This window comes from Ptychodera flava, chromosome 12 (assembly GCF_041260155.1).
Source record: "Ptychodera flava strain L36383 chromosome 12, AS_Pfla_20210202, whole genome shotgun sequence".
Classification (NCBI taxonomy): domain Eukaryota; kingdom Metazoa; phylum Hemichordata; class Enteropneusta; family Ptychoderidae; genus Ptychodera; species Ptychodera flava.
In genome coordinates this window covers 15436913-15449580 of record NC_091939.1, presented here as the reverse complement: position 1 = coordinate 15449580, position 12668 = coordinate 15436913, and the positions used below count along the sequence as shown (strand labels likewise).

The window sequence follows — 12668 nt, the reverse complement described above, 5'->3', positions numbered from 1 at the left end:
TAAAATCAATATAGTATTCTCTCAATATAAATATATTAGGAAGATGTACAAGTTGACAATGAAAAATTGAGGAACAACAAATGTAATGAAATACAAGGGAGAGGGTCACTAAAAACATTGAAAACTTCAGGGGGCGTTACTCAAAATGTGGAGAGGAAGAAGGGGGACGGGTTACTCAATTTATTTTGGCGAAATAAATTGAAACACATCTCAGATTGCACCATTGCACACATCCATTTCTCAAAATTTTCAATGCGAGAGGGGGGCACCCCCTCTCGTGCTCTCCCCCCGGCTCTTCTAACAGTGTTACTGGTAAAAGACAAATTTAAAATACCTATCGGATTGCACTACACTGCACCGTGGCGCACATCAATTTCTCAAAATTTTCACAGGATCTAGGACAAAACTGAACTGTTGTGAATTCATCCTTTATTATCACAGAAACATGTTTTCATTTACCTCAGTTCAATGACCATTTTGACAGTTAAACATACCATATTTATGCTTTTCATTAGAAGCTGGCAGCTGGAGAAATGACACAAGAAGGTCACAGATTTTCCGTTCCTGTATATTTTTATCTTAAGTCTCTGGCAAACAGAACTGTTTTTCACAAATTGTATTGTCATTGTTTGGTTGTTGAATATTGTGACACAAACACTGATCATGCATAAAATGTAAAAAATATTGCAGTGTTCAATGTCATTTTCAAACAGTTTTACCAAATGCAAAATAACCTGAAACTCCTCTCAGATTGCACCATTAAACACATCAATTTCCCCCTCTCGTGCTCTCCCCCTTGGGGTGTTCTAACAGTTTCACTTAGTAAAAAAATTAAAAAACACCTCTCAGATCGCACCAGACTGCACCATTGCACACATCAATATCTTAAACTTTGCATGCAAGATAGGGGAAAGCCCCTGTGACACTTTCCCCCTAAGCCTCTCACGTGTTCTCCCCCTGTACTTTAAAATTCTGCCCGGTCAGATATCCTAGTGAAAACCTTGTCATAATACCCATCCAAATTAAACAATATACTATATGGTTAGATACTGCGTGAGCTTTTATATCTTTATTTTATTGTGACTTGCAATTTCATTTTGATGGGTTCACCTTTTTTGAACCATCATGAGATAACTGATGATAGTCTAGCAGAGTACATCAGGATTTGAAAGGTCTTTACTGTTAAATTGCTGTATTTTGTAAATTTTACAAATACATGTATTTGTATTTAACTTTTCTAAGTGGGGGGATCAGTCAAAATTTCAGAGTTAGAGAGGGGAGTTACTCAAATTCATCATGGTTGACGGGGGGGGGTCACTGAAATTTCTGAGTTTCAGGCGTAAATAATGACGGCTCCCTTATATACAACGCATCACAAACTTGATGACAAAGAAAAAAAAATTGCATTGCTACTCCATTTGAAAAAAAATTGATGCAGCTCTGACAGTAGAAAAAAAAATTGCTGTCACTGTGACAGGAAAAAAAAATTTGCTCCCATACCCATTTCCTCCATACCCCCCCCCCAAAAAATCAAATGGTTCTCCCCTTAGTTGACCCCGTAAACATGTGTGCGTCACGCGAATTGGAGATGGGACTTTGATACCATAATCGCACTTGCCGTTCAAAGGTCAACTTTAGAGATTGAACTAATGTTCTGCAAAATTAATATAATTCCACGGAATTATGAAACTGTCATCTTACTTATTCCATAGCAGTTATTAACGAAAGGTAAATTACATGTTAAAGGTAGTTTTATAGACAGTGAGTTAAGTTCAATGTGGATGAACCAAGCAATTTCAAATCTATTAAGGTAAAATGCGCCTCGAGGACAGCGAGTGGGACTCACAATTCTTTTCTGATCTACCACTTGTGAGGGCTCATTTTAAAGCTCTTGGTGTAGGAAAAACTTTTCACAGGCTAATTTTTTCGAAAATCGAAAATATTTTTTACTCCATAGAGTTAACACAGGGATGGCGGCCATTTTGAATTTAGAATATCGGTAAATTTTGGGTAATTTGTTTCTCTGCTACCAAAATTAGCACGGAACCCCGATTTTATTCTTGATTTGAAAGAGTATGGTGAAAGTTCATTGAGGAAGTTTGAGCAAAAGTTTCAGTCTAATCACTTACGAAGTGCATACTACCTTAAGATCAATATATTGCGTAATCCATTCAGAAAGGTTGCGTCTCCATCATAGTTTGACCTTTGAACAGCAAGGGCCGCGATATCATGGTCCCTTCTCCAATTCGCATGTCACATACTCAAAGTTCACGGAGTCACCATAAATCGCTGAGAATAGCCCAAATAATTGCATTGGGGTTTTTTTTTCAAATTTTTGTCTGCTCCGGAATTGTTTTACCTTGAGTATCGTTCACAGTACCTGATGTTTCGTATAACCAAAAACATTTCATGTAAATATATGTGTTTTTCACATATATATTTGTAATAGTGGATATGCGTACAAGTGATCCCTATATTACATAATTGTCAGACAGAGTGTTCACAGATTATAATCATTCACGAATGTCAGTGGGCGTCGGTGTGCCGCTGAAAAATTCTGCCATGTCACCCTGCCCTAGCTGTTTGATGCTTATAAACTGCAGAGGCTCCATAAAATTATTTGAGTTTGACAACTTGACCACTTCCATCAGTGTAGTGACTCTCCTCGGTCACACTTAACATAGCATACACCGTAACAGAGGACACAAGTGCATGAAGTACGTGTTCAGTGTAAAGTAATATAAATACTCTTTTTACTGGGCTCAAATGCTCCAAATCTGTGGGCATAAGCTTATAAATATAAAAACAATAGTACATTCAAGGGGAAAAGGTAACTGAAAAACCAAGCGACGGTGGCTAGTGTATCTTTTCTTGCACAAAATCTACAGTAACTCCAAGCAACTGTGACCGTAGAAAAGGCCGGGTTAGGCCGCGTTCAAAAAAAATGGTGAGGGGGGGGGGGGGGCTGGAGGAATCGCGATGGAAATCTTATTTTTTTTCAGATCCCCCCCTCAATACCCTCAAAAATTTTCAAGTCCCCCCCTCAATACCCTCAAAAATTTTCAAGTCCCCCCCCCCCCAAATTACCATATAGCCGCATATTTATTAGGAATGCACGCAGAGTAAAAAAAACATGTAATGTGTCGTTCTGCACGCAAATGTTCAACACTATCTCTTATCAGCAGGTTGTAGAGCCATATACCTAGGGCAAGTTCTTAAATTGATTCATTTTTAAATGCATCAGTGAACTTTTTGGATTTCTCAGTCTAAGCCCACTTGAGTTTATCCAACTCTGGCCAGTTCAATGGCACCAGCTGAAAAGCACACAAAATGACAATCATGAGAGAGTATGAAAATTATGTATTCCTAGCTACGTTTAACCAAATTGTGAAAAAATGAGCACAGTGACCTACCAAAATTTTTTTTTCAAAAGTACAAGACATATACAACTTAGATGCCACTTATAAATGTTTTACAAAATTGACAATACTGGATTGGATGTTTAAAATATTCCATGAAATTAATGTTTTAATCTCAGAAATTTTGGGTGTAATAATGACAAATTTGATAAAAAATAAAAGATTCCATTTAGTCACACATTTTTCCATTTAAATTAGAGTCTTTACTATTCAAAGTTTTACTTTTGTGTTATTGGTACAATGAGATGTGAAAATTTCATTCACTGCATAAACTTGAAATGAAGGTTTTATATATTGATTTTAAGTGATTTTAGAAAAACTGACTTTTCATCGTATATTTGTATAAGATCAATTATGGTGACCCCATCTTTTTTCTCTAATATTTTATTGTTCTCATACGCCAGAATTCAAAAATCCATGGTAACTGTTAGTCCCCTAGTCTTCTATGTGTTGCTCTCTGGCTGGATCTTGTGTACAAGTAGATGTATGTTTCACTGTCAATTGAGTGTCCTATGACCGAAACTCTTCTTAAACTACATCAGAGTCAGAGCTACATGTATCACTCTCACTGCCAGTATGTAGTAGCAGGGCAGTAGTTGTATTAACTTTTTATTTTGACAACATTTTTGTTCAGTTTATACAATTGTGTTCTTGTTCTATTCCCTACAGAATGTTGAGCTATCCAGTATTCAGCTTGCCAACACAGCCTACGTGTACCGTGCACTTGCATCATTCAATTATCACCAATATTTAGACAAACGGGCTTTGTTGACAAACTGAATATGTGTTTTTCAGCATGCTGTAGAGAGACACCAAGAAACTGTGTTTGATACATTGCATAGAAATATTGAAAAATTATAAACAGTTGTAGCTCCTGCCCCATTACAAGGCAAACTTGTTCTACGAAAATTAATGGCATTCATACAGTTTTAGACTTTTTGAGATTAAAGACATAAAATATGACAAAACGGTTCTAGATTTTGTTAATTATTACTAACATTAGAACCATTGGACGACATCAAAATGTTGGGAGTCACAATATTTTCAGGTCCCCCCCCTATAGGCAGAGCAAAACTTTCAAGTCCCCCCCCTCGACTACCCCAAAAATTTTCGAATCCCCCCCTGAATTCCTCCAGTCCCCCCTCACCACTTTTTTGAACGCGGCCTTAGGTCCTACACTACTATTTATAAAAGAAGAACGTACTAACTTAGTTTGTCGTCGAACCGAACGTACTCCCAATTTGCATATTCTTTTTTTTTCCGCACCAGAACATACACCTCATTTGCATCTTAGTTTTTTTCCGCACCAGAACTGACTCCTCATTTGCATACTACTTTTTTTCCGCACTAGAACTGACTCCTCATTTGCATATTACTTTTTTTCCGCACAACGATCGCTGGCAAGCTTACTGTTTTGTCGCACCAGAAAACTAGTTTGTCGCACCGCAGGTACTCCGTAACTGCATATCGCCTTTCATCACCAAACATGCTCATTGCATATGGTATTTTTCCGCATTCTCCGTTTTTGCAACAGACTGTGTGCAAACAGAGAAGAGTTTGTCGTAGCTTCAAGTTGTAGTTTTTAACGCAACGTCTGTACGTTGTAAGTTTGTCGCACCGCAACGCGAATATATGAAGTTTCCGCACTGGTTTCATATTAACAGCATCCACGTTTGGATAATGAGCTAGTAGAGATTTTGCGGCCTCAAAAGACGATAAGATTTCGGGATGGCAGTTCAGTGCGGAATCGTTATCATAGAGTTTCTGCGGCCGTATGTTGATTATGAGCAGCTAGAGATTTCGCGTCCGCACGAGCTTTTGTTTTTTCCGCACTCACAAGTTAGGCATTCACCGCCAACGTTATCATTCGACATCTCACTTAGTGCCTCATAGATTGTTACCGCTGCAGCCAGTTTTCATCCAAGGTCAAGTTACATAGTGTAAACAATGTTGTCGCTGACTGATATTTTGTGGTCGCAACATAATGTGGTTTGAGTTGTTGTTGTCGCATTTTAAGATGACGGCGCCGCTTAAAGTTATGTTGTAGCCGGGAGGTATTTTTTCGTATATTTCGACGGAAAACTTTTTTGTTTTCTACCTATGCATTTTCAATGGGGAAAGAGTTTTCGCCGAGGGGTCCCCAACGGCTTTCCATAAATTTAATTACTTTGGCCTGATTAAAAGAACGAGAGAAGTAGTCGGCGACATTTACGCTTGTGAATTGCTACTTCTGTTCTGTAGCGTGATTATGCATGATTATATCCGCAGCAGTCCTTGAAGTTAACACGGGGGCGGATAGAAAGAAATTCCTTTCATTCCTGTTTCCAGAGATGTCATGGAAAACAATTACGCTAATATCCTCGGAAGGAAATTATCTAGGATTTCGCAAAAATGGCCAGGAATTCAAAATCGAAGTCAGGAAAGATCAGCCTTTTTCAAAAAATTGTCTTGACTTTCAAACAAAAAATCCCAGACATTTCAGATTCAAAGTAAAACAAGCAAGAACAAACATCAACATGGCGGAATTAAAGTCACAGGTGTCTGGAGGCTTTTTACTATATTGTTTTTTGCTCACGTGTTGACACACGTGAGCATATGTCGCAGCGACGTCTGTCTGTCTGAGTGTCTGTGTGTCTGTCTGTCCGTCTGTCTGTCTGTGTACTCAATATCTCAAAAACGGCTCATCAGATCAGAATCAAATCTGGTACATAGATTCAGTCTGCAAATGGCAAGAACTGAACTTGCTTACTTTTTGCTCATTTTGCTCATTTGCATAATTAATGATTTTAGAAAAAACTGATATATATTGACAACGAATGCACAAAATTTGATGAGATTCGCTACAAATGTTGATCACTCCAAGATATATCAGCTTTGAAAGATATTAAGGGATGACATGAAAGATAATTACTAATTTGCATGTTTAATGAAATTTCCTAATTAGGAGTATACATCTGGATTTACTAGATCAAAATTGACGAAACTTGGGATGCATATTGAAGATACTATGATTTAACGTTATTGAAAGTCATTCAGCATTTTACTTCATCCAAATCCTAATTTGCATATTTAATGACCTTTTGAAATTAAGGCTATATATTTGAAGTTACATGACCAAAATTGATGAAACTTGCTTTGTACATTAAAGATACTATGATAGAATATTATTAAATGTCACTAAGCATTTTTACATCAGCCAATTCCTAATTTGCATATTTAATGAACTTTCCTAATTAGGGGTATTTATCTGAATTGACGAGACCAAAGTTGATGAAACTGGCTATGTAAATTTAAGATACTATGATCGAACATTATTGAAAGTCATTAAGCATTTGAAGTTTAGCCAATTCCGTATTTGCATATTTAATGAACTTTCATAATCAGGGATATTTATCTGTATTGACAAGACCAAAGTTGACGAAACTTGCTCTGTACATTAAAGATACTATGATACGACATTATTGAAAGTCATTAAGCATTTTTACTTCATCCAGCTCCTAATTTGCATTTTTAATGGATTTTTGAAATTAGGGGTATATATTTGAATTTACATGACCAAAATTGATGAAACTTGCTATGTACATTAAAGATACTATTATATAGGCTAACTTTATTGAAAGGCATTAAGCATTTTTGCTTCAGCCAATTCCTAATTTGTGTATTTAATGAACTTTCCTAATTAGGGATATATACTTGGATTTATTTGATCAAAATTGGCATAACATGCGATGATTATACCAGGTTATATCAATATTGGAAGTCATTTCGCATTTAAGTTTTCATGTCAGCTACTTTATAGTTTGCATATCTAATGAGCTTTCAAAGTTTGGAATATATAGTTTGGAGGACTTGACCAAAGGCAATTACACTTGCTATATAAAGTGGTGATACAATGACAGCAGTCAAAGAAATTAATATTTTTTCAGCTAATTACATATTTGAATACTTAATGACCTATAGAGTTAATCTTTGGTGAATTATGTTCATTATGTTGATCATAATACTTTCAATGAAGTTGCAAACATGTAGCAAAGGTTCAAATTTACACATAACTGCAATATATAATGAAACACGTGAGCATTTACAGTTCATATCTGGTTTACGATGAGATGTGTCTCTACAGTCTTTAGGGACTGGTCAGTCTCTTCAGCCTGGGGGGCGGTGGATTCATGGGGGTCACCCTGTTTTTTACTTTAGTGATAGGGGGGTTACCATGTTTTTGAAATGCCCAATAGGGGGGGGGGGGTCAGTGTGTTTTTGAATTTTGACACAGGCTCATCATTGCTTAAAATGCTAGTGTCAGCCACAAATTTCATCATTCAGTTGTATTTTTCGGCGCGCCCTTTGGGCGCGTAACTTTAATAATCAGTCATATTTTTCAGCACGCCCAACTTTAACATATCAAGCATACATACATCAGAGATATCTGTATGTTCAATATTTTCAGCGTGCTCTTCAAGCTCATTACTTAAATATATCAGACATTTTTCAGCATGCCCTTCAGGTGCATGACTTTGATATACAAGGCATATATATAAGAGATATCAGGATGTTTCATATTTTTCGGCGCGCCCTTCGGGTGCCATACTTTAATAAATCAGAGATATCTTGATGTTTGCTAAGTGAAAGTGTACCATTATGAAATCTGCATTTCATATGAAAAGGATGACAAATTCCTGATACTTTTCTGTTCTCTCTGTGAGAATTCAGTATGAGAAAGCAACATGCACAAATATTTCACAATATATATTTGATATTTATTTTAGAGATAGAAAAATGACAAGATATCTTTCCTTCTCATTGATGCAATTATTTTCCTTTGTGTCACAGGTTTTCTGTAGAAAGATGCTTTTTTATGAACAAAATAACAGTTAAAAAAGGCAGTTTTTGTCATTATTAGCTGTGCTTTTATGGTTTCAATGTTACAAGAAAAGGTCCTCTCAGACACTGTACACATCAGATTTGGCTAAAAAAGCTCTCTATGGCTCCTCGGGAGATTTAATTGGATGGTTGGCAAGTCTTAACACCCATCAAAGTTTTTGATTCACTGCTTTTTCCTCTTTGATATTAATGATTGACATCCATTTCTGTACAACAGTTCAGGACATCTGGTTAGGCATAGAAAGTGTGAAATACATTCACAGCTCATTCAAAATACAGCTCATTCAAAATGTACTGTATTCAAACTTTAAGATTGACACTTTGAAATTCCTATCTTACAACTGACATGTCAACGATTTCATTAAAACATAGAATGACTATTTAAAATATAAATATATGTAAAATGTAAAATATAATATATATATATATATATATATATATATATATATATTATATATATATATATATATATATATATATATATATATATATGTGTGTATATATGTATATATATATATGTCCACCTTTTGTTTTACCTATGTCGCGCGCCGGGGGGGTCACTCTGTTTTCAAAGTTTGGAATAGGGGGGGTCAGCCACTTTTTGACGTCGACAAAAAATAATCCACCGGTCCCCCCAGGCCGAAGAAACTGACCAGTCCCTTAGATTAATATTCTTGGTATTCTTATCTAATCCTATTCGTCATCGGATACGTGTGTTTTTCGGCTCGAAGTTGTATGGCTCTTAGAAATACATTAGTGTTCGGTGACGTCAAACAGAAAAATTTCATGGGATTTTATATTTATCACATGAGCAGCCTTCTTACTTTTCGTTTGAAGTGGATGGATCAAAATTATTGTCGACGATCGCAAAAATATTATCGCGATCAGGGTTTTGTTTCCCAGGATAGTTTCATTAATGAGTAAAACGGCCAATCACCCTGGAGATATGCAAATTTCCTGGGTAATTTCATTCATAAATCCGATCAAGTTGAATTTTCATACACTGAATTCCATCTTTACCAATCAGACATGGATTCGGTCACATGAACTTGTCAATCATTGTCTCACGCTGTCCCGACACTCGGGGAATCGACCATCGGCTATAGGCAGGCTTTAATGTGCTATCGCCTGACAGTCTAACAGTCTGATTGCCCCTAGTCTAATCAATTACACTTATCAAGCATCTATAAATACACAGATTCAGCTAGTTTTGTATTTTAAAAAAATCATAGTTTCCTCATAGAAAACAACGTATAGTGTATAGTGAATCAACATTTAGGTGAAATTCCAACTCACATTTCTCGCTCACTCATGCACCTGTAGCCACCCTAGTCTAATCAGGTACATTAATATCAATAATCAAGAGTCTATAACTACAACTTTAAGATTTGGCTGGTTTTGTATTTAACAAAAGTTATTCATAGTTTCCTCATAGTCAAAAAATGTATAGTGAATCAATATTTCGGTGAAATTCCTAACTCAATTTTTTTACGCCATTAACTCCATACAAACCTTCGTAAAATTTGACCCCTCTATCATTGATTGTAAAATTTGAACCCCCGAAAAAAGGTTTCGTAAAAGTCACACCCCCCCCCCCCGATTTCCATCCCCTCCCATAAAGAAGATGTTCCGTGCATTTTTTTACTTATCATATACGATTGACCTATTCTCGTGATCGCTCGACCGCACGTATAAAATCGCGCTATAGATTCTGAACCGTTATCTAGCATATGTCAAGTGAAATTGCCATTTACGTTTGAACATGAACCATGGAAGTGAGCGACAGTTTGTTTTGGCGCGGGTTGGATTAAGAAAAGAGTTTTTTGAAAATCCAACATTTTCCCTACAAAGCAACTGTACTAAACTTGAATCGTACGAATTTTGTCACTGTCAGGAGTAACAGTACTGATTATTTCGAAGAAAATGTAAGAGTCACTTGTTGTGTTGCAAAGTGTTAGTGACAAGGAATGCGAATTCGTGATAAAATTATAATTTGCACGTTTCATATTGTCTTATTGATAAGTATTGTTTACATATATGCGTTTATTACCCTGCTCTAATGATTGACAATTGTTCATGCAGTTTGCCCTGAACGTTCCTCCGTATTCATTTCAAGTACCTGTGTCGTGTCAAAGGCACGGCAAGGCGTGCATTTTGCAATCTACTCACTGCTTTCGCTCGCTGTGTGGTGGATCTCGTGGTGTAATCGAATATAACAGACTGCTGATGGCTGCAATAATTGCCAGAGAAAACTGCAACGGACGCATGTAAAGTTGAGATGGTGCATATCGAACCTTTATATGATTTTTTTTTCTTTCTTTTTCTTTTTTTTTTTTAAAAAAAAAAAAAAAAAAAAAAACTTCTTATATGATTGATTTGTTCATCATGAAGCTGACAGGTAGATTTGTTTCCTTCATTCCTTTCAGAGAGACCATGAACACGAACCAAACCACCAACGTCAGTCTTGCTGAGAATTTCACCGAAGTGCCGTCAAATGTCAGTTCCTTTCCTGAGAGTGACGGGAATGACAGTGTCTACCTCAGCAGAGCTTTTCTAAAAACCGTCTTTGGTAGCATCAGCCTTACGGGCGTTGTTGGCAATCTGCTCGTCATCCTGGTCATTGTGCGGGTAAAGCTTCTGCGAACTCACACTAATTTTTACATCTTGAACCAATCCTGTGTTGACCTTCTGGGCTCCATCCTGTTAGCCGGATTGTACTGTTCACCGAGCATCACACACGAGGGGAATCTGATGGGCGTTGCCTTGTGCAAGATATGGTCTTCGACGTATCTCCTCTGGGCGTGCTTCAACGCATCCACGCTGAACCTCGTGTTTCTCACCTTTGAGCGTTATATGGGGGTAGTACACCCGGTTCTGCACTACAACAAGTTCACCGTGACCAAAGTCAAGGTCATGATTGCCATGGTCTGGACGTTGCCCTTTGCATGGCTGAGTTATTGGGCCGCGGTAAATACTGTCATCGACGGGGGTTGCTACCCTTTGTGGCCGAACGAGTCGGCACAGAAGGCCATCGGTGTCATGGCCTTCCTCGTCTCCTATCTCATCCCGCTTTTTGTGATGACGTTCACCTATCTGAAGATTTTCTTGGTGTTACGGAGGCAGACGAAGATTCACCACACAGATGAGGAGGGCACCGGCAGCCAAAGTAACAACCAGAGCCGCATACAAAAAGATATCATTAGAGAACGGGCCAAACGAAACGTGGTCAAGACCCTAGTGATTATATTTGTCACCTACGTCATCTGTTGGTCCCCAAACCAAATCGAATATTTCCGCTTCAATATGGGCGCTAGTGTAGACCTGACGAGCGTTTGGTTTAAAATAACAGTCATCATGGCGTTTTGCAACGTATGTGTCAACCCGGTGATTTATTCACTGAAATACCAAGAGTTCAGAGACGGGCTGAAAAAGCTGTTCTGTAAAAGCAGCCAGCAGGTCCAGCATTTAAATATCGGTGTGCAGGAACCCGTCGACCTTCCCGCCGGCCCTTCGAGGGACACAGGTATCTGACTATCTTCTAGTCGGCAAGACAACTCATAGAAAAAGAAGACTTTGGACAGGGCCGCAATTATCGTAATTTTTGCAGATGGTTAGATAATCAAAAAGGCGAAGTCGCCCACCAAATGTGCCTGGTTGTCGTTGTTATTTGTACTGTATATATGCCAAGCGCACAATACTGTAAGATGTCGCGTGAATCGCAAATTTCTGCAGTCAAAGGTACAGGCTCCTTCATGCATAACTTAACTATTGCCATCTTAGATAATATAGATAGATTTATTGTATTTCTAGACCTCCGGCCCCGATACAAAGGGGTTACAACTTATTGCTATCTTTAATATGGATACGTTAGAGGAGAGGCGACAATGATATCTGCGGTGACGCACCTGAAAAACACTGTGGCCAACCTTTAGGGGGTCCCCCTCCTAAAGCCGATAAAATGGCCCCTTAATAAGGGTTATTCTGATTTGACAAAATTGTAAAGGGTCTGTCAAGCATTCTTCAGTTTAGCCTTTAAGGCTTCCACCTGTCTGTAATGCAAGTTGAAGGAAGTCAAACTGGTTGGGAGGCGCTTTCGCGCCATCGCGTGCGTTAGAAAAAAAATAACATTAAGTCTAAATACTTTTGAAACTATTTGCATGATTTTTATTTTCACAAACGTTGCCTGCTTACGTTTGTGGACACAGCAAAGACATATATCTGTTATTTATCACACTTGTATATAAAAACTGCGGTGAGTTAGCTTGTAAGACCATTTGAATAGATGTGCCCAAAATGACCACTGATGTACAATTTAGTCAAACTTGTAGACATTTACGTCAGTCTGTGCGATGCAAAAGATATATTTTG

At 37.7% G+C, this 12668-nt stretch overlaps 1 protein-coding gene across 2 annotated transcripts in view; it reads left to right on the top strand.

The window, feature by feature from the left end:
- LOC139145137 (trace amine-associated receptor 1-like) overlaps positions 1–11984 on the top strand; it is a 52675-nt gene extending 40691 nt beyond the window's left edge. For both annotated transcript variants that reach the window (XM_070716106.1, XM_070716107.1), the window contains exon 2: positions 10727–11984. In XM_070716106.1, the coding sequence (XP_070572207.1) occupies positions 10727–11831 (1105 nt within the window). In that variant the 3' untranslated portion in view covers positions 11832–11984. The remainder of the gene's footprint in view (positions 1–10726) is intronic.
- The last annotated feature ends 684 nt before the right edge of the window (positions 11985–12668 follow it).